This window comes from Oncorhynchus nerka, linkage group LG10 (genome assembly GCF_034236695.1).
Source record: "Oncorhynchus nerka isolate Pitt River linkage group LG10, Oner_Uvic_2.0, whole genome shotgun sequence".
In the NCBI taxonomy this organism is placed as follows: Eukaryota; Metazoa; Chordata; class Actinopteri; order Salmoniformes; family Salmonidae; genus Oncorhynchus; species Oncorhynchus nerka.
Genome location: NC_088405.1, coordinates 26,723,250 through 26,750,513, shown reverse-complemented (window position 1 = coordinate 26,750,513; position 27,264 = coordinate 26,723,250). Strand labels below are relative to the sequence as shown.

General features: G+C 44.2%; 1 protein-coding gene across 1 annotated transcript in view; it reads left to right on the top strand.

Annotated features, from left to right (window-relative positions):
* The window catches only part of LOC115135075 (disintegrin and metalloproteinase domain-containing protein 12), a 162,834-nt gene that overhangs the window by 86,497 nt on the left and 49,073 nt on the right, over positions 1–27,264 (top strand). The window contains exons 4-5 of the mRNA XM_029669330.2: positions 3,358–3,436; positions 26,521–26,597. Coding sequence (XP_029525190.2) covers positions 3,358–3,436; positions 26,521–26,597 — 156 coding nt within the window. The remainder of the gene's footprint in view (positions 1–3,357; positions 3,437–26,520; positions 26,598–27,264) is intronic.

The following is a 27,264-nucleotide window of genomic DNA, read 5'->3' as shown; positions in this document are numbered from 1 at the left end:
ATGCTGAGCTGTAATCGATGAACATCATTCTTACATAGGTATTCCTCTTGTCCAGATGGGTTAGGGCAGTGTGCAGTGTGATTGCGATGGTGTTGTCTGTGGACTATTGGGGTGGTAAGCAAATTGGAGTGGGTCTAGTGTGTCAGGTAGGGTGGAGGTGATGTGGTCCTTGATTAGTCTCTCAAAGCACTTCATGATGAAGGAAGTGAGTACTACGGGGCGATAGTCATTTAGCTCAGTTACCTTAGCTTTCTTGGGAACAGGAACAATGGTGGCCGTCTTGAAGCATGCGGGAACAGCAGACTGGGATAAGGATTGATTGAATATGTCCGTAAACACATCAGCCAGCTGTTCTGCGCATGCTCTGAGGACGTGGCTAGGGATGCCGTCTGGGCCTGAAGCCTTGCGACGGTTAACACGTTTAAATGTTTTACTCACGTTGGCTGCAGTGAGGGAGAGCCCACAGGTTTTGGTAGCGGGCCGTGTCGGTGGCACTGTATTGTCCTTAAAGCGAGCAAATAAGTTGTTTAGTTTGTCTGGGAGCAAGATATCGTGGTCCGTGACGAGGCTGGTTTTCGTTTTGTAGTCCCTCATTGACTGTAGACCCTGCCACATAGCTCTCGTGTCTGAGCCGTTGAATTGGGTCTCTACTTTGTCTCTATACTGATGCTTAGCTTGTTTGATTGCCTTGCGGAGGGAATAGCTACACTGCTTGTATTCGGTCATGTTTCCGGTCGCCTTGCCCTGATTAAAAGCAGTGGTTTGCGCTTTCAGTTTTGCGCGATTGCTACCATCAATCCACAGTTTCTGGTTGGGGAAGGTTGGGGTACAACATCAAGGTTTTAAATAGAATCAGCATATTCATCTGTGGGTACAACATCACAATCTTGAGGCACTCGGACCAGCGTTGAACAGACCTAAACATTTGCTCACAAATCAGCATATTCATCAATGTTTTGTCTTTTACAGGTGACCAGCAACATCCAAGTGGACATCTCAAACCACATTAGTATCAATAAATAAATATCCCATTAGCTGTAAATCATCATCAGTGTCTGATCGAAGCATGTCTTTGATTATGTTACGAGGACATACAGGACAATCGTCACAGACTCTACCCACACACTCACACCACTCACACTGACACACACATACACTACATACGCCCACACACATAATCTGCACACTCACTGACGCATACTGACGCAACGCACACTCACTCACACTTTAACACATACGCTGCTGCTACTGTCTTATCTATCCTGTTGCCTAGTCACTTTGCCCATACCTACACTACCATTCAAAGGTTTGGGGTCACATAGAAATGTCCTTGGTTTTGAAAGAAAAGCATATTTTGTTGTCCATTAAAATAACATCAAACTGATCAGAATATATAGTGTAGACATTGTTAATGTTGTAAATGACTATTGTAGCAGGAAACGGCAGATTTTTTAAATATAATATTTTCATCGGTGTACAGAGGCCCATTATCAGCAACCATCACTCCTGTGTTCCAATGGCATGTTGGGTTAGCTAATCCAAGTTTATCATTTTAAAAGGCTAATTGAGCATTAGAAAACCCTTCTGCAATTATGTTAGCACAGCTGAAAACTGTTGTACTGATTAAAGAAGCATTAAAACTGGCCTTCTTTAGACTGGTTGAGTACCTGGAGCATCAGCATTTGTGGATTTGATTACAGGCTTAAAATGGCCAGGAACAAAGAACTTTCACCTGAAAGTCGTCAGTCTATTCTTGTTCTGAGAAATGAAGGCTATTCCATGCGAGAAATTGCCAAGAAACTGAAGATCTCATACAACTCTGTGTACTACTCCCTTCACAGAACAGTGCAAACTGGCCCTAACCAGAATAAAAAGAGGAGTGGGAGGCCCCGGTGCACAACTGAGCAAGAGGACAAGTACATTAGACTGTCTAGTCTGACAAAAAGATGCCTCACAAGTCCTCAACTGGCAGCTTCATTAAGTAGTACCCTCCAAACACCAGTCTCAACGTCAACAGTGAAGAGGCGACTCCGGGATGCTGGCCTTCTACCTCAATTACCTTGTACCCCTGCACGTCACATCAGCTCAGTACTGGTACTGCCTGTATATAGCCATGTTATTTTTACTCATTTTATGTTATTTACAGTGTATTTATTCCTCATGTCAATATTTATTTATTTTTCAAAATGTTTCTCTTTAACTCTACATTGTTGGAAAAGGATCCGCAAGTCAGTTAAAAACAAATTCGTATTTACAATGACGGCCTATCCCGGCCAAACTCAGACGATGCTGGGCCAATCACAGCCAGATGTAATGCAGCCTGGATTCAAACCAGGGACTGCAGTGATGTCTCCTGCACTGGGATGCAGTGCCTTAGACCGCTGCACCACTCAGGAGCCCAATGAAGTTTATGAAGCATGTGACAAATAAAAATGTATTTGATTTGATCTTGTCAGTGTCTGTGATATGTACACTCAGCTCACACATCTTTTCCTTACTGTAGTTTCTATATTCCAGTACATCTTGTTCCTCTGAATATCCCTGAACTCAGACTCTGTTTCCTTCATCTCACATACTAGCAAGGAAACACGTAAAATATGCAAACACTCAATGAAGCACCTAGGGGCTCTCGCTCATTAACATCCTTGGTTCCTGAGCCGAATGGACAGATGTTCCTGATCTGCTTGCCAAGCCACAAATCCTTTCTAACAGACTTAAGTATAGCACCACAAAACATACTTCTTAGAAATAAATACTCTGTATAGTATTTGAGGCACCGTTTTGGAGGACAGCACTCAGCTACCTACAGACCCAACTACACCTACTGCACTCATAGATTAACTCTTGCTCTCTCTTTCTTTCTCTACACACAGACACCCACACACCCACCTACACACTCCCAAACATGTTCCAGTGACCATCCGCTCTGATGTCACTTTGATTATGCAGCTGTAGAGATGGGTGTTCCTGCAGCTCCTCAGCCAACGCTTGGGGTGGGACTCACCATGTCCATCTGCTTATCGCCTGCAGTGTGAAACATACACACACACACACACACACACACTAAAATAATAGAATTAACTCATCAGCGATTCTTCAGTGTATGAGTGTACAGTATGTAATTCAAGGTCACACCCAAACCCTGCCACCGCTCGTCTAGCTTCCCAATGCTGTATATTTGACCTACACCTAATCCCTAACAGCTCACACCTCACTCAGAATACTGTATAAGGCCATTAACCAGAGTGTGTCCTACTTCTCTCTAGTCCTCTGAAAGGGATTGTGTTTTTTATGTGGAGCTGAAAATATACCTGCTTGTGATGTCTCTATTTCCTTTTCTGTTCCTTCCTCTTTTAGGGGCCTGTTTGCGAGCCATTACACTGAGACACATTATCTGGACGATGGCAGTGCAGTCACTGGTGCTCACAACTTTACGGTAGGCTGGAGGTCGAGTGTTTCTGACATTCATGTTTGACTGAACATTGTGTGCTGCTGACTTTAAAGGATGGACCTTTAAAGATGTAATGTAAACGGATGATTCAAATGGCCCTCCGGTAATGTTGAGGACACATATCTGAATTATAGACATGGCGTTGGCATCCAAAAGATCAAATGTTATCATCCAGTAAATGGAGAATGACTAACTTAGTTTTCAGTGGGGAATATCTGTACAGTTATTGACATACAGCCATATTTACATGTAGACCTAACAATTGGTGAATTGATACAGGGTTAGGTACCTTAAGGGGAGACAGGTATAATATATGTACATTATTGCACAAAGCACCGTGCTTTTAAGTCCTCCAGGACCAGAACATGCTACATTTCAATGGCTGTCAAGGCCATTTGGCTTCATTCGCTTACAGTTTGATTTACAGTAGTTAGCTACTGTAAGTATGCAGATGCTACTGCCAGGTCTCACATCTTAGTCAACTGAACTTTTGCTACTCTTCCTTAAAGTAATTAGCTCAACTGTTGACGGTTTGACAAAAGGTCAGCACAGCAGCTTTTCTAGGCCAGCCTTCAGGTACAACGTGTTGAAGCATTCTGGGATAACCAAGCCAACCAAGCCTCATTAGTGATTTTCAAAAGCCTTTCGCTTAGTTAGCAGGCTTGTTCCCGCTTCACAGTTGGAGTGAGATTGAAAATATGACTTAATTGAGCAGAGGTGAGGACAGCTTGACAGGTGCTTGGCAGTTGGAAAGGGAAATGCTTTGTGATTTGGCACTGATTGACAATATAATTTCCTCAAAGCTAAACTGTATGAATACCCATTGTTGCATTCTAAATAGTAGGTTGAATGGGTATGCAAAAATGTAAAGTTTTATATTATGTGACATTTCTCAAATTGAGTATGCTTTAAATGCCATGACATCGTACCCTTTTTTGACCTATGAAAAACCAACTGTCAAAAAAACACTTATTTTGAAAGTAGATTACCTTGTATTTGCCTGCTATTTTCGTTTTAAAAGGTCACTATCCAAAACACAACTGAAAGTATTTATGGACATTATAAAACCATAAATTGGTAGCACTCAAAAAATGAATCACAGTGTCCTAAAGAAAGATGAAGAAGCTAAGGTAAATGCTAAACCTAGCGTTTCCCAATATATGTCTATGGCACCGTTCATGTTTAATGTAATGGAAGTGAAGTGAAGGCCATTAAGCCTAGCTGGTGACTCAGCAATGTAGATTATATATTCATAGTAATGCTTTTTCAAATAGTTTCACATAAAGAGTCTCATTCCTTTCCTTTCAGAGGACTAAGGGAGTCTCTTTTGGAGTCAAGTCAGCACAGCTGAAGTGATTGTGTAAAAGTATGAACTGTGGCTATGGAAAATGCCAGCCTCAAGTATTTCCTCACAGTTCAGTATTGACATTCTGTATTTTTCAAACAGACTTTTGGCTAACAAATCAGTTGGTCTTGGAGGGATTAGTGTAGACTTGAAAGAAGCCTGTCAGCCATAATACAGAGGTTTGTTTTCACTCCAAACCAGACAGTTCCTCCTCATCATACTGTCTCAGACAGACAGTAGCTACATTATGTCTCTGTACACTTAGATGGCTTCCTTTCCACTTCTCCTTTCCATGGTTGACCATGGGTGAAACAAAAGACAAGTATACGGTAAATCCATTTGAAATCAATCACTTTTTGACAGCATCCCTTTTGATTTAAACATTCCATACATGTTTGCCCATGGAAGAAGTGGTCAGAAAGTGACCTTTTGCACCTAAATGACAAAACATTCATGAGATAAAGGTGTTCAAAGTTGACCCATTTTGCATACCCTACCATTCCATGAGACATCCATGTTTTCATCACTGGAAAAGATAAACGGTTGAGTTTAATATAATTTAAAAGCTTCCAAACAGGTTAGTCAAACTATTTGATCAATTCAACAACAATTCTTTGGGGGGAAAAATGTTGTCATTTTCTTACATTTAACCTTAAAAAAAACTCTAAAACGTGTAAACTCAGATTTAGCTTTCACCCTATTTTACATCATCTGAGGTTTTTGTGTTGTGCCTGCCATCGGTTGAGACGACATGCTCTTGAATATAGGGTGGGGTGTCATTTCAATCATATAAATATAATTCATAGAATGGACCTATCCCTTCAGGCCACTGCAATTTAGCTGGTACACCATTGACATTTAAATTGAATTGACATTTGAACTTTTAATTATTACCACAAAAATGGCTGCCGGTTCACACACCGGTGAATGTTAACTTCAGTGGTCATGTCTATTCTATTATCTATATATATATATATATATATATTATTTAAAAAAAATATATATATGCCATTTTTTATGATTCTACAGATAACAGACAGAATACTTAGAGGTCAGCTACACACACGGATCCCCTCCAAATCAAACCCACCCACCCATGCTCTAACAGAGTCCCACCCCAAAACCAGATTTAAATCAGGCATGATATACAATGAGTAATATAATCACATAGTAAAAGAAATACAAAGATATTATAAAACAAAAAGTTAAAAAATATTAAAAATAATGATACCATTTCTAATTTCGGTTGGTTTATGGAGATGTCAAATTAGCTGAGTCCATGTCTTCTACAAAGTACAGGAAAGGTTGCCAGATATTATATAATGTAATTGAAGATCCCCTAATGGAGTAGCGTGTTTTCTCTTGCTTGAGATGTTGCATAACTTCTATTATCCAGTGGTTAAAAGTAGGAGGAAACCGATCCTTCCACTTAAATAGTAGAAGACGTCTAGCTAGAAGAGTGGTAAATATCAGCATGTTGCCCATAGAGGCCTCCTGTGGTGCCACTCTATAGAACTGTTTAAAGGGGGGCCTCCTGTGGTGCCACTCTATAGAACTGTTTAAAGGGGCCTCCTGTGGTGCCACTCTATAGAACTGTTTAAAGGGGCCTCCTGTGGTGCCACTCTATAGAACTGTTTAAAGGGGCCTCCTGTGGTGCCACTCTATAGAACTGTTTAAAGGGACCTCCCGTTGTGCCACTCTATAGAACTGTTTAAAGGGACCTCCCATTGTGCCACTCTATAGAACTATTTAAAGGGACCTCCCATTGTGCCACTCTATAGAACTATTTAAAGGGACCTCCCATTGTGCCACTCTATAGAACTATTTAAAGGGACCTCCCATTGTGCCACTCCAAATAATGCAATAAAAGCAGAAGGTTCTATAGGCCTTTCCAGTATCTTAGAAAACATCTCAAATGGTGGGCATGTCCAAAACGTGTTTATTAAAGTACTGTAGCAGGAGCCTGCTTACATCAGTCACAAGTGGGATCTATTGACCAATCAAATCAAATCAAATGTATTTATATAGCCCTTCTTACATCAGCTGATATCTCAAAGTGCTGTACAGAAACAAAGCCTAAAACCCAAAACAGCAAGCAATGCAGGTGTAGAGGCACGGTGGCTAGGAAAAACTCCCTAGAAAGGCCAAAACCTAGGAAGAAACCTAGAGAGGAACCAGGCTATGAGGGGTGGCCAGTCGTCTTCTGGCTGTACCGGGTGGAGATTATAACAGAACATGGCCAAGATGTTCAAATGTTCATAAATGACCAGCATGGTCAAATAATAATAATCACAGAAGTTGTTGAGGGTTCAACAAGTCAGCACCTCAGGAGTAAATGTCAGTTGGCTTTTCATAGCCGATCATTAAGAGTATCTACCGCTCCTGCTGTCTAGAGAGTTGAAAACTGCAGTTCTGGGACAGGTAGCACGTCCGGTGAACAGGTCAGGGTTCCATAGCCGCAGGCAGGACAGTTAAAACTGGAGTAGCAGCACGGCCAGGTGGACTGGGGACAGCAAGGAGACTTCATACCCGGTAGTCCTGAGGCATGGTTCTAGGGCTCAGGTCCTCCGAGAGAGAGAAAGAAAGAAAGAGAGAAAGAAAGAAAGAGACAATTAGAGAGAGCATACTTAAAGTCACACAGGACACCGGATAAGACAGGAGAAGTACTTCAGACTGACCCTAGCCCCCCGACACATAAACGACTGCAGCATAAATACTCGAGGCTGAGACAGGAGGGTTCAGGAGACACTGTGACCCCATCCGATGATACCCCAGGGCCAAACAGGCAGGATATAACCCCACCCACTTTGCCAAAGCACAGCCCCCACACTACTAGAGGGATATCTTCAACCACCAACTTACCATCCTGAGACAAGGCCGAGTATAGCCCACAAAGATCTCCGCCATGGCACAACCCAAGGGGGGGTGCCAACCCAGACAGGAAGATCACGTCAGTGACTCAACCCACTCAAGTGACGCACCCCTCCTAGGGACGGCATGGAAGAGCACCAGTAAGCCAGTGACTCAGCCCCTGTAATAGGGTTATAGGCAGAGAATCCCAGTGGAGAAAGGGGAACCGGCCAGGCAGAGACAGCATTACATTTACATTTAAGTCATTTAGCAGACGCTCTTATCCAGAGCGACTTACAAATTGGTGCATTCACCTTATGACATCCAGTGGAACAGTAGTGCATCTAAATCTTTTAAGGGGGGGATTACTTTATCCTATCCTAGGTATTCCTTAAAGAGGTGGGGTTTCAGGTGTCTCCGGAAGGTGGTGATTGACTCCGCTGTCCTGGCGTCGTGAGGGAGTTTGTTCCACCATTGGGGGGCCAGAGCAGCGAACAGTTTTGACTGGGCTGAGCGGGAACTGTACTTCCTCAGTGGTAGGGAGGCGAGCAGGCCAGAGGTGGATGAACGCAGTGCCCTTGTTTGGGTGTAGGGCCTGATCAGAGCCTGGAGGTACTGAGGTGCCGTTCCCCTCACAGCTCCGTAGGCAAGCACCATGGTCTTGTAGCGGATGCAAGCTTCAACTGGAAGCCAGTGGAGAGAGCGGAGGAGCGGGGTGACGTGAGAGAACTTGGGAAGGTTGAACACCAAGAGGGGCTGCGGCGTTCTGGATGAGTTGTAGGGGTTTAATGGCACAGGCAGGGAGCCCAGCCAACAGCGAGTTGCAGTAATCCAGACGGGAGATGACAAGTGCCTGGATTAGGACCTGCGCCGCTTCCTGTGTGAGGCAGGGTTGTACTCTGCGGATGTTGTAGAGCATGAACCTACAGGAACGGGCCACCGCCTTGATGTTAGTTGAGAACGACAGGGTGTTGTCCAGGATCACGCCAAGGTTCTTAGCGCTCTGGGAGGAGGACACAATGGAGTTGTCAACCGTGATGGCGAGATCATGGAACGGGCAGTCCTTCCCGGGAGGAAGAGCAGCTCCGTCTTGCCGAGGTTCAGCTTGAGGTGGTGATCCGTCATCCACACTGATATGTCTGCCAGACATGCAGAGATGTGATTCGCCACCTGGTCATCAGAAGGGGGAAAGGAGAAGATTAATTGTGTGTCGTCTGCATAGCAATGATAGGAGAGACCATGTGAGGTTATGACAGAGCCAAGTGACTTGGTGTATAGCGAGAATAGGAGAGGGCCTAGAACAGAGCCCTGGGGGACACCAGTGGTGAGAGCACGTGGTGTGGAGACGGATTCTCGCCACGCCACCTGGTAGGAGCGACCTGTCAGGTAGGACGCAATCCAAGCGTGGGCCGCGCCGGAGATGCCCAACTCTGAGAGGGTGGAGAGGAGGATCTGATGGTTCACAGTATCGAAGGCAGCCGATAGGTCTAGAAGGATGAGAGCAGAGGAGAGAGAGTTAGCTTTAGCAGTGCGGAGCGCCTCCGTGATACAGAGAAGAGCAGTCTCAGTTGAATGACTAGTCTTGAAACCTGACTGATTTGGATCAAGAAGGTCATTCTGAGAGAGATAGCGGGAGAGCTGGCCAAGGACGGCACGTTCAAGAGTTTTGGAGAGAAAAGAAAGAAGGGATACTGGTCTGTAGTTGTTGACATCGGAGGGATCGAGTGTAGGTTTTTTCAGAAGGGGTGCAACTCTCGCTCTCTTGAAGACGGAAGGGACGTAGCCAGCGGTCAGGGATGAGTTGATGAGCGAGGTGAGGTAAGGGAGAAGGTCTCCGGAAATGGTCTGGAGAAGAGAGGAGGGGATAGGGTCAAGCGGGCAGGTTGTTGGGCGGCCGGCCGTCACAAGACGCGAGATTTCATCTGGAGAGAGAGGGGAGAAAGAGGTCAGAGCACAGGGTAGGGCAGTGTGAGCAGAACCAGCGGTGTCGTTTGACTTAGCAAACGAGGATCGGATGTCGTCGACCTTCTTTTCAAAATGGTTGACGAAGTCATCTGCAGAGAGGGAGGAGGGGGGAGGGGGAGGAGGATTCAGGAGGGAGGAGAAGGTTGCAAAGAGCTTCCTAGGGTTAGAGGCAGATGCTTGGAATTTAGAGTGGTAGAAAGTGGCTTTAGCAGCAGAGAGAGAAGAGGAAAATGTAGAGAGGAGGGAGTGAAAGGATGTCAGGTCCGCAGGGAGGCGAGTTTTCCTCCATTTCCGCTCGGCTGCCCGGAGCCCTGTTCTGTGAGCTCGCAATGAGTCGTCGAGCCACGGAGCGGGAGGGGAGGACCGAGCCGGCCTGGAGGATAGGGGACATAGAGAGTCAAAGGATGCAGAAAGGGAGGAGAGGAGGGTTGAGGAGGCAGAATCAGGAGATAGGTTGGAGAAGGTTTGAGCAGAGGGAAGAGATGATAGGATGGAAGAGGAGAGAGTAGGGGGGGAGAGAGCGAAGGTTGGGACGGCGCGATACCATCCGAGTAGGGGCAGTGTGGGAAGTGTTGGATGAGAGCGAGAGGGAAAAGGATACAAGGTAGTGGTCGGAGACTTGGAGGGGAGTTGCAATGAGGTTAGTGGAAGAACAGCATCTAGTAAAGATGAGGTCGAGCGTATTTCCTGCCTTGTGAGTAGGGGGGAAGGTGAGAGGGTGAGGTCAAAAGAGGAGAGGAGTGGAAAGAAGGAGGCAGAGAGGAATGAGTCAAAGGTAGATGTGGGGAGGTTAAAGTCGCCCAGAACTGTGAGAGGTGAGCCGTCCTCAGGAAAGGAGCTTATCAAGGCATCAAGCTCATTGATGAACTCTCCGAGGGAACCTGGAGGGCGATAAATGATAAGGATGTTAAGCTTGAAAGGGCTGGTAACTGTGACAGCATGGAATTCAAAGGAGGCGATAGACAGATGGGTAAGGGGAGAAAGAGAGAATGACCACTTGGGAGAGATGAGGATCCCGGTGCCACCACCCTGCTGACCAGAAGCTCTCGGGGTGTGCGAGAACACGTGGGCAGACGAAGAGAGAGCAGTAGGAGTAGCAGTGTTGTCTGTGGTGATCCATGTTTCCGTCAGTGCCAAGAAGTCGAGGGACTGGAGGGAGGCATAGGCTGAGATGAACTCTGCCTTGTTGGCCGCAGATCGGCAGTTCCAGAGGCTACCGGAGACCTGGAACTCCACGTGGGTCGTGCGCGCTGGGACCACCAGATTAGGGTGGCCGCGGCCACGTGGTGTGGAGCGTTTGTATGGTCTGTGCAGAGAGGAGAGAACAGGGATAGACAGACACATAGTTGACAGGCTACACAAGAGGCTACGCTAATGCAAAGGAGATTGAATGACAAGTGGACTACACGTCTCGAGTGTTCAGAAAGTTAAGCTTACGTAGCAAGAATCTTATTGACTAAAATGATTAAAATGATACAGTACTGCTGAAGTAGGCTAGCTGGCAGAGGCTGCGTTGTTGACTATGTAGGCTAGCTGGCAGTGTCTGCGTTGTTGACACTACACTAATCAAGTCGTTCCGTTGAGTGTAATAGTTTCTACTGTGCTACTGTGCTGCTATTCGGGGCTAGCTGGCTAGCTAGCAGTGTTGATTACGTTACGTTGCGTTAAAAGAACGACAATAGCTGGCTAGCTAACCTAGGAAATCGCTCAAGACTACACAATTATCTTTGATACAAAGACGGCTATGTAGCTAGCTATGTAGCTAGCTACGATCAAACAAATCAAGCCGTTGTACTGTAATGAAATGAAATGAAAAATGTGATACTACCTGTGAAGCGAAATGCGACCGGGTTGTTGAGTGAGGAAGTTCAATTCGGTTGCAGTGTCTCCTACGTTAAGGACGACAAATAGCTGGCTAGCTAACCTCGGTAAATTAAGATAATCACTCTAAAACTACACACTCTAAGCTACACAATTATCTTGGATACGAAGACAGCAAAGACAACTATGTAGCTAGCTAACACTACACTAATCAAGTCGTTCAGTTGAGTGTAATAGTTGTGCTGCTAATCGGTAGACGGTGGACTAGCTAACGGTGGACGTTAGCTAGCTGGCTAGCTGCGGGGCAGTGTAGACTGCGTTAGGACGACGAAATACGATAATTACGCAATTATCTATGATACAAAGACGGCTATGTAGCTAGCTAAGAAGAAATTGCTAAGATTAGACAAATCAAACCGTTGTACTATAATGAAATGTAATGAAATGTAATACTACCTGCGGACCGAGTGCAGATGTGACCGCTCGCTCCAACCCGGAAGACAGCAAGGGTGGTTCGTTGCTCCAGAGACTTTCCGTTCACTTTCACACTCCTGGGCCAGACTACACTCAATCATTTGACCCACTGAAGAGATGAGTCTTCAATAAAGACTTCAAGGTTGAGACTGAGTCTGCATCTCTCACATGGATAGGCAGACCATTCCATAAAAATGGAGCTCTATAGGAGAAAGCCCTGCCTCCAGCCGTTTGCTTAGAAATTCTAGGGACAATAAGGAGGCCTGCGTCTTGTGACCGTAGCGTACGTGTAGGTATGTACGGCAGTACCAAATCGGAAAGATAGGTAGGAGCAAGCCCATGTAATGCTTTGTAGGTTAGCAGTAAAACCTTGAAATCAGACCTTGCCTTAACAGGAAGCCAGTGTGGGGAGGCTAGCACTGGAGTAATATGATCAAGTTTCTGATTTTTGCAATGTTACGTAGATGGAAAAAAGCTGTCCTTGAAACAGTCTTGATATGTTCGTCAAAAGAGAGATCAGGGTCCAGAGTAACGCCGAGGTCCTTCACAGTTTTATTTGAGACGACTGTACAACCATCAAGATTAATTGTCAGATTCAACAGAAGATCTCTTTGTTTCTTGGAACCTAGAACAAGCATCTCTGTTTTGTCCAAGTTTAAAAGTAGAACGTTTGCAGCCATCCACTTCCTTATGTCTGAAACACAGGCTTCTAGCGAGGGCAATTTTGGGGCTTCACCATGTTTCATTGAAATGTACAGCTGCGTGTCATCCGCATAGCAGTGAAAGTTAACATTATGTTTTCGAATGACATCCCCAAGAGGTAAAATATATAGTGAAAACAATAGTGGTCCTAAAACGGAGCGTTGAGGAACACTGAAATTTACAGTTGATTTGTCAGAGGACAAACCATTCACAGAGACAAACTGATATCTTTCCGACAGATAAGATCGAAACAAGGCCAGAACTTGTCCGTGTAGACCAATTTGGGTTTCCAATCTCTCCAAAAGAATGTGGTGATCGATGGTATCAAAAGCAGCACTAAGATCTAGGAGCACAAGGACAGATGCAGAGCCTCAGTCTGACGCCATTTAAAGGTAATTTACGACCTTCACAAGTGCAGTCTCAGTGCTATGATGGAGTCTAAAACCAGACTGAAGCATTTCGTATACATTGTTTGTCTTCAGGAAGGCAGTGAGTTGCTGCGCAACAGCTTTTTCAAAAATTTTAGAGAGGAATGGAAGATTCCGATAGGCCGATAGTTGTTTATATTTTCTGGGTCAAGGTTTGGCTTTTTCAAGAGAGGCTTTATTACTGCCACTTTTAGTGAGTTTGGTACACATCCGGTGGATAGAGAGCCGTTTATTATGTTCAACATAGGAGGGCCAAGCACAGGAAGCAGCTCTTTCAGTAGTTTAGTTTGGAATTGGGTTGATTGCGCGCTGTGTTAAGAACCAGTGCGGCTTAGTTGGGTTGTGTTTCGGAGGACGCATGACTTTCGAACTTTGTCTCTCCTGAGCCCGTACGGAGTTGTAGCAATGAGACAAGATAACTAGTAATTTGATACCCATGAAATTGTGGAGAAAAAGGGGGTAAAACTATTTTTTAAATTAATTAAATTAAATGTATTACTGCTGAAGTGAAAGGCATCCTCTCTTGGGGAATGCTTCTTTTTAGTTATCTTTGCGACAGTATCAAAAATAAATGTTGGATTGTTCTTATTTTCCTCAATTAAGTTGGAAAAATAGGATGATTGAGCAGCAGTGAGGGCTCTTCGATACTGCACGGTACTGTCTTTCCAAGCTAGTCGGAAGACTTCCAGTTTGGTGTGGCGCCATTTCCGTTACAATTTTCTGGAAACTTGCTTCAGAGCTCGGGTATTTTCTGTGTACCAGGGAGCTAGTTTCTTATGATAAATGTTTTTAGTTTTTAGGGGTGCAACTGCATCTAGGGTATTGCACAAGGTTAAATTGAGTTCCTCAGTTAGGTGGTTAACTGATTTTTGTCCTCTGACGTCCTTGGGTAGGCAGAGGGAGTCTGGAAGGGCATCAAGGAATCTTTGGATTGTCTGAGAATTTATACCACGACTTTTGATTCTCCTTAGTTGGGGTCTGAGCAGATTATTTGTTGCGATTGCAAATGTAATATAATGGTGGTCCAATAGTCCAGGATTATGAGGAAAAACATGAAGATCCACAACATTCATGGGACAAGACTAGGTCCAGAGTATGACTGTGACAGTGAGTTGGTCCAGAGACATGTTGCAAAAAACCCACGATGATGTCGATGATGGCTCCGAAAGCCTTTTGGAGTGGGTCTGTGGACTTTTTCATGTAAATATTAAAATCTGCAAAAATTAGAATATTATCTGCTATGACTACAAGGTCCGATAGGAATTCAGGGAACTCAGTGAGGAATGCTGTATACAGCCCAGGAGGCCTGTAAACAGTAGCTATAAAAAGTGATTGAGTAGGCTGCATAGATTTCATTACTAGAAGCTCAAAAGACGAAAACGTCCGTTTTTTTTTGTAAATTGACATTTTCTATCGTAAATGTTAGCAACACCTCCACCTTTGCGGGATGCACGGGGGATATGGTCACTAGTTTAACCAGGAGGTGAGGCCTCTTTTAACACAGTACATTTTTCAGGCTTAAGCCATGTTTCAGTCAGGCCAATCACATCAAGATTATGATCAGTGATTAGTTCATTGACTATAACTGCCTTTGAAGTGAGGGATGTAACATTAAGAGCCCTATTTTGAGATGTGAGGTATCACGATCTCTTTCAATAATGGCAGGAATGGAGGAGTTCTTTATTCTAGTGAGATTGCTAAGGCGAACACTGCCATGTTTAGTTTTGCCCAACCTAGGTCGAGGCACAGACACAGTCGCAATGGGGATAGCTGAGCTGACTACACTGACTGTGCTAGTGGCAGACTCCACTAAGCTGGCAGGCTGGCTATCAGCCTGCTGCCTGGCCTGCACCCTATTTCATTGTGGAGCTAGGAGAGTTAGAGCCCTGTCTATGTTCCTAGATAAGATGAGAACCCCTCCAGCTCGGATGGAGTCCGTCACTCCTCAACAGGCCAGACTTGGTCCTGTTTGTGGGTGAGTCCCAGAAAGAGGGCCAATTATCTACAAATTCTATCTTTTGGTAGGGGCAGAAAACAGTTTTCAACCAGCGATTGAGTTGTGAGACTCTGCTGTATAGCTCATCACTCCCCCTAACGGGGAGGGGGCCAGAGACAATTACTCGATGCCGACACATCTTTCTAGCTGATTTACACGCTGAAGCTATGTTGCGCTAGGTGACCTCTGACTGTTTCATGCTAACATTGTTGGTGCCTACGTGGATAACACTCGCCAGTTTTATCTTTAGCCAGCACCATCTTCAGATTAGCCTTAACGTCGGTATCCCTGCCCCCTGGTAAACAGTGTATGATCGCTGGATGATTCGTTTTAAGTCTAATACTGCGGGTAATGGAGGCGCCAATGACTAGGATTTTCAATTTGTCAGAGCTAATGGTGGGAAGCTTTGGCGTCTCAGACCCCGTAACAGGAGGAGTAGAGACCAGAGAAGGCTCTGCCTCAGACTCCGACTCGCTGCTTAATGGAGAAAACCTGTTGAAAGTTTCTGTCGGCTGAAAGAGCGACACCGGTTGAGCATTCCTACAGCATTTCCCTCCAGAAGCCATGAAAAAGTTGTCCGGCTGCGGGGACCGTGCGAGGGGATTTGTACTAACGTTACTATCTGTACTTACTGGTGGCACAGACGCTGTTTCATCCTTTCCTACACTGAAATTACCCTTGCCTAACGATTGCGTCTGAAGCTGGGATTGCGGCACAGCTATCCTCGCCGTAAGGCGATCGTTCCCCTGTATAGTACAGCGACTGCAATTAGGAAGCATCATGTTAATGTTACTACTTAGCTTCGGCTGGTGGAGGTCCTGTAGAACCATGTCCAGATAAAGCGTCCGGAGTGAAAAAGTTGAATGAAAAAAAGTTGAGTGAGGGAAAAACTAAAAATATAAACGGCAATTAAAAAGTAAAAACTGTAAAGTTGTCAAGTTGTCAAGTAGCAAAGTAAGTGTCACGCCCTGGTCAAAGTATTTTGTGTTTATCTTCATTTATTTGGTCAGGCCAGGGTGTGGCATGGGTTTTTGTATGTGGTGTGTATGTATTGGGATTGTAGCTTAGTGGGGTGTTCTAGTTAGGTCTATGGCTGTCTGAAGTGGTTCTCAATCAGAGGCAGGTGTTTATCGTTGTCTCTGATTGGGAACCATATTTAGGCAGCCATATTCTTTGAGTGTTTCGTGGGTGATTGTCCTTAGTGTCCTTGTTCTGTGTGTATGTGCACCAGTATTAGGCTGTTTCGGTTTTCGTTACGTTTATAGTTTTGTAGTGTTTGTATTTAGATTCGTGTTACTTCAGTTTAATAAACATGGATCGCAATCTACACGCTGCATTTTGGTCCGACTCTCCTTCACCACAAGAGAACCGTTACAGAATCACCCACCACAAAAGGACCAAGCAGCGTGTCAACAGGCAGGAGCAGCCCAAAGAGGAGATGCGTAATAAGGATTTCTGGACATGGGAGGAAATCCTCGACGGGAGAGGACCCTGGGCTAAACCAGGGGAGTGTAGCCGCCCAAACTCTTCCAGATCCGCCAGTCAGCCAGACTCTTCCAGATCCGCCAGTCAGCCAGACTCTTCCAGATCCGCCAGTCAACCAGACTCTTCTAGGTCTGCCAGACTCTTCCAGATCTGCCAGTCAGCCAGACTCTTCCAGATCCGCCAGTCAACCAGACTCTTCCAGATCCGCCAGTCAACCAGACTCTTCCAGATCTGCTAGTCAACCAGACTCTTCCAGATCTGCTAGTCAACCAGACTCTTCCAGATCTGCCAGTCAACCAGACTCTTCCAGATCCGCCAGTCAACCAGACTCTTCCAGATCCGCCAGTCAGTCGGGATCTGCCAGAACTGCCAGTCGGCCAGGAACTGCCAGTCGGCCAGGATCTGCCAGTCGGCCAGGATCCGCCAGTCAGCCAGGATCCGCCAGTCAGCCAGGATCCGCCAGTCAGCCGGGATCTGCCAGTCAGCCGGGATCTGCCAGTCAGCCAGGACCTGCCGAAACCACCAGCCAGCCAGGATCTGGTAGATCCATCAGGCTCTACCTGCCTGAGCTTCCTCTCACTCCCGAGCTTCCTCTCACTCCCGAGCTTCCTCTCACTCCCGAGCTTCCTCTCAGTCCCGAGCTGCCTCAGTCCCGAGCTGCCCCTCAGTCCCGATCTGCTCCTCAGTCCAGTGGGGTTCTGGGTGAGGACTACTAGGCCATGGTTGGCGGCGAGGGTGGACTATCCAAGGACGCGAGGAGAGGGGACTAAGACATTGAGTGAGTGGGGTCCACGTCCCGCGCCGGAGCCGCCACCATGGACAGACGCCCACCCGGACCCTCCCTAGTGTTTTGAGGTGCGTCCGGGAGTCCGCACCTTAGGGGGGGGGGGGGTTCTGTCACGCCCTGGTCGAAGTATTTTGTGTTTATCTTCATTTATTTGGTCAGACTAGGGTGTGGCATGGGTTTTTGTATGTGGTGTGTATGTATTGGGATTGTAGCTTAGTGGGGTGTTCTAGTTAGGTCTATGGCTGTCTGAAGTGATTCTCAATCAGAGGCAGGTGTTTATCGTTGTCTCTGATTGGGAACCATATTTAGGCAGCCATATTCTTTGAGTGTTTCGTGGGTGATTGTCCTTAGTGTCTTGATGTCCTTGTTATGTGTGTATGTGCACCAGTATTAGGCTGTTTCGGTTTTCGTTACGTTTATTGTTTTGTAGTGTTTGTATTTAGATTCGTGTTACTTCAGTTTAATAAACATGGATCGCAATCTACACGCTGCATTTTGGTCCGACTCTCCTTCACCACAAGAGAACCGTTACAGTAAGGTTGGCAACAAAACGCACAGCAACACGTAAACAAGTCTACAAGTTGTGACCGGTTCCATTTCAATGCAGCCGATGATCTAATTTAAATTGAATTACATCATGTCTTAGACATATAGATGAAGAATGTATTCTCTTAAGGATACTCTGCCAAGTTTAGTCTGAAAGTTGTTCCCCTAAATCCTCTTTCCATTGGTTCTTAAGAGAGTTCAGAGAATCCAGATTGTGCGAGTTTATACAAGGGTTCACTTTAAAAATATAATCTAGAATGGAGGTAGGTGGGCATTATGCTCTCAATCTCACACAAATTATCAAGGAACCTACCAGGTAGAACCCCAAATCTGTAAACATGGGCGCCCTCATAGATATCATCCTGACCAACTTGCCCTCTAAGTATACCTCTGCTGTTTTCAACAAGGATCTCAGCGATCACTCCCTCATTGCCTGAGTCCGTTATGGGTCCCCTTATCACTGTCAAACGCTCCCTAAAACACTTCTGCGAGCAGGCCTTTCTAATCGACCTGGCCTGGGTATCCTGGAAGGATATTGACCTCCTCCCGTCAGGCATCCTCCCTGGTTGTTCTTCAGAAGTGCCTTCCTCACAATCTTAAATAAGCATTCCCCTTTCAAAAACAATTGAACTATGAACAGATATAGCCCTTGGTTCACTCCAGACTTGACTGCTCTTGACCAGCACAAAAACATGTGCACTGCACTAGCTTTGAATAGTCCCTGCGATATGCAACTTTTCAGGGAAGTCAGGAACCAAAATACACAGTCAGTTTGGAAAGCTTCCTCAAACAGCTTTTTCAAACAGAAATTTGCATCCTGCAGCACTAACTCCAAAAAGTTTTGGAACACTGTAGAGCACCTCCTCCCAGCTGCCCACTGCACTCTTGCTAGGAACCACTGTCACCACCGATAAATCCACGATAATCGAGAATTTCTATAACCAGCTGGCCACTCTTTCCACCTGGCTACCCCAACCCCGGCCAACAGCTCTGCACCCCCCACCCCCCGCAGCTACTGGCGCAAGCACCCCCCCCCCCCTGCTTCTCCTTCACCCAAATCCAGACAGCTGATGTCCTGAAAGAGCTGTAGAATCTGGATCCCTACAAATCAGCTGGGCTAGACAATCTGGACCCTCTCTTCCTAAAACTATCCGCCGCCATTGTCGCAGCCCCAATTACTAGTCTGTTCAACATCTCTTTCGTATCGTCTGAGATTCCTAAAGATTGGAAAGCTGCCGCGATCATCCCCCTCTTCAAAGGGGGAGACACTCTAGGCCCAAACTGTTACAGACCTATATCCATCCTGCCCTGCCTTTCTAAAGTCTTCGAAAGCCAAGTGAACAAACAGATCATCGACCATCTCGAATCCCACCGTACCTTCTCTGCTATGCAATCCGGTTTCCGAGCTGGTCACAAGTGCACCTCAGCCATGCTCAAGGTCCTAACTACCTAGCATTGATAACAAACAGTACTGTGCAGCCGTCTTCATCGACCTGGCCAAGACTTTTGACTGTAAATCACTGTATTCTTATCAGCAGACTCAACAACCTTGGTTTCTGTAATGACTGCCTCGCCTGGTTCACTAACTACTTCTCAGATAGAGTTCAGTGTGTCAAATCGGAGGGCCTGTTTTCCAGACCTCTGGCAGTCTCTATGAGGGTGCCACAGGGTTCAATTCTCGGGACGACTCTTTTCTCTGTATATATCAATGATGTTGCTCTTGCAGCAGGTGATTCTTTGATCCACCTCTACACATACGACACCATTCTGTATACATCTGGCCCTTCTTTGGATACTGTGTTAATAAACCTCCAAATGAGCTTCAATGCCATACAACACTCCTTCCATGGCCTCCAACCGCTCTTAAACGCTAGTAAAACTAAATGCATGCTCTTCAACTGATCGCTGCCCGCACGTGCCCGCCCGCCTAGCATCACTACTCTGGACGGTTCTGACTTAGAATATGTGGACAACTATAAATACCTAGGTGTCTGGCTAGACTGTAAACTCTCCTTCCAGACTCACATTAAGCATCTCAAATCCAAAGTTAAATCTAGAATCAACTTCCTATTTCGCAACAAAGCATCCTTCACTCATGCTCCCAAACATACCCTCGTAAAACTGACTATCCAGCCGAATCTTGACTTTGGGGCGATGTAATTTACACAATAGCCTCCAACACTACTTGGATGCAGTCTATCACAGTCACCAAAGCCCAATATACTACCCACCATTGCGACCTGTGTGCTCTCATTGGCTGGTCCTCGCTACATATTCGTTGCCAAACCTACTGGCTCCAGGTCATCTATAAGTCTTTGCTTGGTATAGCTCTGCCTTATCTCAGCTCACTGGTCACCATAGCAACACCCACCCGTAGCACGCGCTCCAGCAGGTATATTTCACTGGCCATCCCCAAAGCCAACACCTTATTTGGCTGCCTTTCCATCCAGTTCTCTGCTGCCAATGACTGGAATGAATTGCAAAAATCCCTGTAGTTGGAGACATATATCTCCCTCACTAACTTCAAGCATCGTCTGTCAGAGCAGCTAACCGCTCGCTGCAACTGTACACAGCCCATCTGTAAATTGCCCATCCACCCAACTACCTACCTCATCCCATATTTGTTTTTTAGTTTTTTTCTGCTCTTTTGCACACCAGTATTTATACCAGTATTTATACTTGCACATCCTCTTCTGCACATCTATCACTCCAGTGTTAATTGCTAAATTGTCATTACTTCGACACTGTGGCCTATTTATTGCCTTACTTCATTTGCACACACTGTATACAGATTTTCTATTGTGTTATTGACTCGTTTATCCCATGTGTAACTCTGTGTTGTTGTTTTTGTCGCACTGCTTTGCTTTATCTTGGCCAGGTCGCAGTTGTAATTGAGAACTTGTTCTCAACTGGCCTACCTGGTTAAATAAAGGTGAAATAAAATAAGTAATAAATGATGGGACGTGACTAGAGTATGAAGATACAAAGAAATGGGATCTAGGAATATTTAACTTTTGTACTAACTGCTCAAAAGATGCTAAATCTGTATCAATGTACATGTTCGGTGAGGAGATCCCTTTTCCAGACTAGACATGAAACAGCGGTATAATAATGGAGAGAATGTATTGTTTGTTCAAAATACTTCCAAATTGTTTGAGAGTATAAAATAGATAATCCAACTCCGCCCAATTGATAACAATATCTCTGGAGTGTCCGATGAAGAGGGAATAAAAAGCATATTATAAAGACTACTGATGTTGAAAAAAGAATGACAATTTTTAATGAAACCAGTTTGATCTGCCTAGATAATGGAGGGAAACTCTGACTCAAAATGGCAGGCAATCATCTTAGAAAGTATCTTTACATTACGATTCAATAAAGAAATTGGCCTATATGAACCACACTCAACAGTGTTTTCTTCCTTTTTCAGAATAAGTGAAATTGTTGAGGGTAAAGAGTTTGAGGAGAATGATTACTCAAATTTGGAAAGCAAGAGAGGAGAGAGTTGATCTGAGATTTTTTTTTTGAATTAGCTCTGAAATCCGTCAGGTCCAGGGGATTTACCACACTGCATAGATTTAATTGCCAACACAATCTCTTCTACGGAGAGCTGTTCTTCTAAATCAGCAGCTATCTCAGGTTCAACTGTAGGAATATCTAAGTTCTTAAAAAAGGTATTGAGTAAGGTAGCATTACCAGCGGATTCCAAAGTGTATAATTGTGAGTAAAAGTTATGAAAGCATGAATTGACCTCTAAATTGTCACGTTCTGACCATCGTTCTTGTGTGTTTTCCTTGTTTTAGTGTTGGTCAGGACGTGAGCTGGGTGGGCATTCTATGTTGTGTGTCTGGTTTGTCTATTTCTATTTCTATGTATGGTTCTCAATCAGAGGCAGGTGTTAGTCATTGTCTCTGATTGGGAACCATATTTAGGTAGCCTGTTTTGTATTTGGTTTTGTGGGTGATTGTTCCTGTCTTTGTGTTTGTGGCACCAGATAGGACTGTTTCGTTTTTTTTCACGTTTCTTGTTTTGTAGATTGTTGTATTTTCATCTGTATTAAAGATGTACAAAACTAACCACGCTGCATTTTGGTCCGCCTCTCTTTCACCAGAAGAAAACCGTTACATAAATGATCAATACATGTGTAACCCAGCTCGTCAGTTATCTCAGCTGTGGTTTGATTTGCGGTTCTCTGACGCAGCTGGTGTGCTGGCATTTTCCCTGATTTCTCTCCATGTTTATCATTTTTGTATCGAGATTTACTAATTAGATTTTGAGCTTGTCGAGTTGAAAGAAAATCAAATTCGGAAGTGTCAAACATTGTTTTAGTAAAGAGTGTGAATATGCCATATCCAAATCCAAGATTTTATTTGTAAGTTCCCCTAGGTGTGGAATGTTGCACTTTGTTAATCTTGCGATGTACGTAATAATTTGGCCCCTTAGATAAGCATTCATTGATTCCCATACTGCTGTAGGCGACAGTCCAGGGGTTAGATTAAGATCGAGAAATAGTTCAATTTGAGATGTTATAAAAGCAACAAAGGTTTCTTCTGATAGCAGTAGTGATTTAAGCCACCAGGGGCAATAATTAGATTGTGTATTTGGTATAAGTAGTTTCATAGTGAGCGGAGAATGATCCGAAATGATTAAAGCTTGGTAATCACACTCGCGATAAGTGGCAGAAATCTATTGTCTAGGAAAAAGTACTCTATACGTGAGAAGGTCTTATGAATTGGTGAGAAAAAGATTACTTCCTAGCTGTGGGTTTGTGGAAACACAACACATCAAATATGCCATATGTCTTAAGAAATAGCTGAATTGTAGATACTGTCTTTGATGAAGATGATCTAGATTGGGCTACAGTACACAATTCATATCACTACCTAGTATTAGGTGGTGTGTGTCCATATTTGGTAATCGAGAAAATACATTTGTGAAGAATGAACTGTTATCCCAATTTGGTGCATAAATGTTAGCCAAGATAACAGGTGTGATATACAGTCTTCCTACTGCTATAATGAAACGGCCTGCTGAGTCTGCCTCTGCACTTGACATTGCGAACGGTATGTTTTTATTAATTAAAATGGCTGCTCCTCTAGTTTTAAACGAGAGTGGTCGAAAGTGCAGAGATGTGTCTCCTGAAGAAAGGCAATATCTACTTTAAGGTGATTTAAATGAGAAAGAAATGGCTTAGCCATGTAAATGGCTTAGCCATGTAAAGTCAGGTGGGAAAAGGATAGATGCCAGATGTCCCTCTCATGTTTTTAGGCTTAGCCATGTAAAGTCAGGTGGGAAAAGGATAGATGCCAGATGCCCCTCTCATGTTTTTAGGCTTAGCCATGTAAAGTCAGGTGGGAAAAGGATAGATGCCAGATGTCCCTCTCATGTTTTTAGGCTTAGCCATGTAAAGTCAGGTGGGAAAAGGATAGATGCCAGATGTCCCTCTCATGTTTTTAAGCTTTAGCCATGTAAAGTCAGGTGGGAAAAGGATAGATGCCAGATGCCCCTCTCATGTTTTTAGGCTTAGCCATGTAAAGTCAGGTGGGAAAAGGATAGATGCCAGATGTCCCTCTCATGTTTTTAGGCTTAGCCATGTAAAGTCAGGTGGGAAAAGGATAGATGCTAGATGTCCCTCTCATGTTTTTAGGCTTAGCCATGTAAAGTCAGGTGGGAAAAGGATAGATGCCAGATGTCCCTCTCATGTTTTTAGGCTTAGCCATGTAAAGTCAGGTGGGAAAAGGATAGATGCCAGATGTCCCTCTCATGTTATTAGGCTTAGCCATGTAAAGTCAGGTGGGAAAAGGATAGATGCCAGATGTCCCTCTCATGTTATTAGGCTTAGCCATGTAAAGTCAGGTGGGAAAAGGATAGATGCCAGATGTCCCTCTCATGTTATTAGGCTTAGCCATGTAAAGTCAGGTGGGAAAAGGATAGATGCCAGATGTCCCTCTCATGTTATTAAAGCAGGTGGGAAAAGGATAGATAGCCATGTTTTTAGGCTTTAAGCCAGGTGGGAAAAGGATAGATGCCAGATGTCCCTCTCATGTTTTTAGGCTTTAGCCATGTAAAGTCAGGTGGGGAAAAGGATAGATGCCAGATGTCCCTCTCATGTTTTTAGGCTTAGCCATGTAAAGTCAGGTGGGAAAAGGATAGATGCCAGATGTCCCTCTCATGTTTTTAGGCTTTAGCCATGTAAAGTCAGGTGGGAAAAGGATAGATGCCAGATGTCCCTCTCATGTTTTTAGGCTTTAGCCATGTAAAGTCAGGTGGGAAAAGGATAGATGCCAGATGTCCCTCTCATGTTTTTAGGCTTAGCCATGTAAAGTCAGGTGGGAAAAGGATAGATGCCAGATGTCCCTCTCATGTTTTTAGGCTTTAGCCATGTAAAGTCAGGTGGGAAAAGGATAGATGCCAGATGTCCCTCTCATGTTTTTAGGCTTTAGCCATGTAAAGTCAGGTGGGAAAAGGATAGATGCCAGATGTCCCTCTCATGTTTTTAGGCTTTAGCCATGTAAAGTCAGGTGGGAAAAGGATAGATGCCAGATGTCCCTCTCATGTTATTAGGCTTTAGCCATGTAAAGTCAGGTGGGAAAAGGATAGATGCCAGATGTCCCTCTCATGTTATTAGGCTTTAGCCATGTAAAGTCAGGTGGGAAAAGGATAGATGCCAGATGTCCCTCTCATGTTATTAGGCTTTAGCCATGTAAAGTCAGGTGGGAAAAGGATAGATGCCAGATTACAATAACAACTAATCCATGACATTTTTCCCAAAAATAGCAAAGAAAAACCCAACATTTGAAGAAGATTTAAAAAACATAAACAAACAATACTCTGAAGTCTGGTATAGAAAAGTAAACCCACCCTGGTCACCTTGGTCACCTAATAGAACAAGGTAATCGCTAATCCACACCCAAAGACATACACACATGATGTGCTTGTAGTGGGGAATACTAAACCTATCGAGAAGAGAGCCCTGCTGAAATAATGAAGGATTTAGAAGAAGTTGCGCATAATAAATAAATAAGAATGACTTATTTTACAACCCAAAACTAGGCTGTTTTAAAAGAAAGTATAAAACATTTTATAAATGACATCTTACAGCAAATAGACATGAGCAGCTTCATGGTAATAAAATAAAATGTTAAAACAAAAGGACATTTGACTCACCAGAACTAAGGCACTAACGTTACCTAATAATAACAGTATCAACTGATACCACTGGCAACGCTATACAGTATCTACAAAAGAGAGACCGAGTCTGCAGTGGTAGAAACATTCATCCATTACCCTAATCGCCAAATAGGTAAACATTCAGTCATTTGCTTCGTCTGACCTTGGTAGAATATTCGTCTTCACAAAGGCCTTCGCCTTATGGGGTTTTGAACTCTTTCTCTGTGCTGTTGTATGTTATACAGAGCCGGGCAGAAAAAGGGAAAAGCTACACCATACCTAACGTTGGTCCGTCCACAGAGCAGACTCTTGACATTGTTGAAGCGGCACGGTCACAAGCAACGCTGGGGGGCATAGTCTGAGAAGATAGAGATGGATGCTCCGTTGCATCGAAGTGGGCCTAATTCTCTGGCACCACGAAAAACATCAATACAATCCTGATTGTAGTGTAGTTTAGCCACAATGACGCAAGGTTTTCCGCCAGGCTTTCTTGCTTGAGAGCCCTGATGTGAGCAGTCTACAAGGATGTATTTATCCAATTTGAAGGCTTCCTTCAATAACTTTGAGACCGATGAAGTAGAACTTGAGCCCTGGGCCTCAGCTACCCCCATGATCCTGAAATTGGATCTTCGCATATAACCTTGTAGATGTATGAATTGTTCCTTAAGGCTAGCCACATCAGTTTCGAGCTTCTTATCGAGTTTGTAGCGTAGTCGTGTCGTCTGAGCATGTTGACAAGCCTTGTTCCATGTCGGAGACAGTTTTCTTAACTGTATCCAGTTCAGTGCCGAACCATTGCTGGATGCTTTGTGAGCTCATTCTTGACTGCTTGTAATATCGACTTAATAAAATGGAAGTCCCTCACTGAGCGCCTCCTTGAGTTCCGACTTGAGTATAGATGGAGAAGCAAGAATCTCGGCCTTCAAATCCATTTGTTGAAGCACACAAGCTCCTCGTCTTGGGCCTAGTGTTTTCTCTTTCGTCAGTGACTCCGATGAAACGTAAACTTTTTCAGGTTATTCGGCATTTACACATTAAAACAAAAATAAAAGTTGAACAGAGTAAAGCAAGTCATTCAATGGCTGTGTTTCCTAGTTCTTTTTGGGTCAAAGTAAAAAAAAAAATATTTAAAAAAAAATCAATTTCAGCATTAGCTCGGAAAAACGACCTACTACATGTCTTGATCACTAGCGCCCCCTATTATCTATAGTTCTAAGATTTCAATACAGATGTAGGATCTTAATTTGAGCCAGTTTGCTACAGAAGGAAAATGAACCTGCTGCAAAAGGAAATGTGAATTATTAAGTGGATTATAATGAATGGACATTTTAATTTGTGCAAATCAAGTCAAATTTCAAATTGGAAATGACAAACATTTCATTCATATCAAAATGGTTGCTGTCAAAAAGTGTCAAATGGATTTACCCTATATTATAGCATGGTGAAGAACGTCCTGACACAGTTCAAATCTGATTTGAGTGCCATGGTGGTGTTTTTTAGAAGAATTGCTACTACCATGGAGAAGTGGAGGGCCACGCTAACTCTGACGTCACTCTCAGCACCTGCTCTGGACTCCGGTAAGTAACACTTCACTCTATAAGATCCCAGCAGCCTCAGTCAGACATACTGTGTAACTGGCCCTTAAAGCTCTGTCAACAATCAGGTATGAGTGTCCACTTACCCAAGAGTATAGAAGAGTCCACCAGAGGATCTAAGCGATCCCTAGACAGAGAAAATGGACTTGGTCTGGGCCACCCAGTGATTATTTTGATAACATTTTTTATTTAACCTTTATTTAACTAAGCAAGTCAGTTAAGAACAAATTATTATTTACAATGATGGCCTACGTGTCTGTCCTCTCCTCTGGGCATGTGTCTGTGCCTAATAGCCACCTGGAAGTAATAAAGCTGCCTGCCTGACTGAGTGGTAACAGCAACAGAAAGCCTGCTGACGTACGCTCATCTCCTGTTTAATTACCCCAAAACTACAGCTGCATTATGTGACGAGAAAGCGTTTAATATGCCATTATCCTTTTAACAACACAATAAAAGCTAATGACTAGGAACATTTAGCGGTAATACACCTGAACTAGAAGTATTGCTGTAGCTGAAGACCCCAATGGAGTTTTACTGGTAATGCTTTCTTTTTTAAAATCTTGTACCTCATGACAAAATCCTTGAGGCAGACAGATGTTTGACGAGCAATATGTGGCTTGGCTTTGATGCCAAAACAAATTGTTTCAGA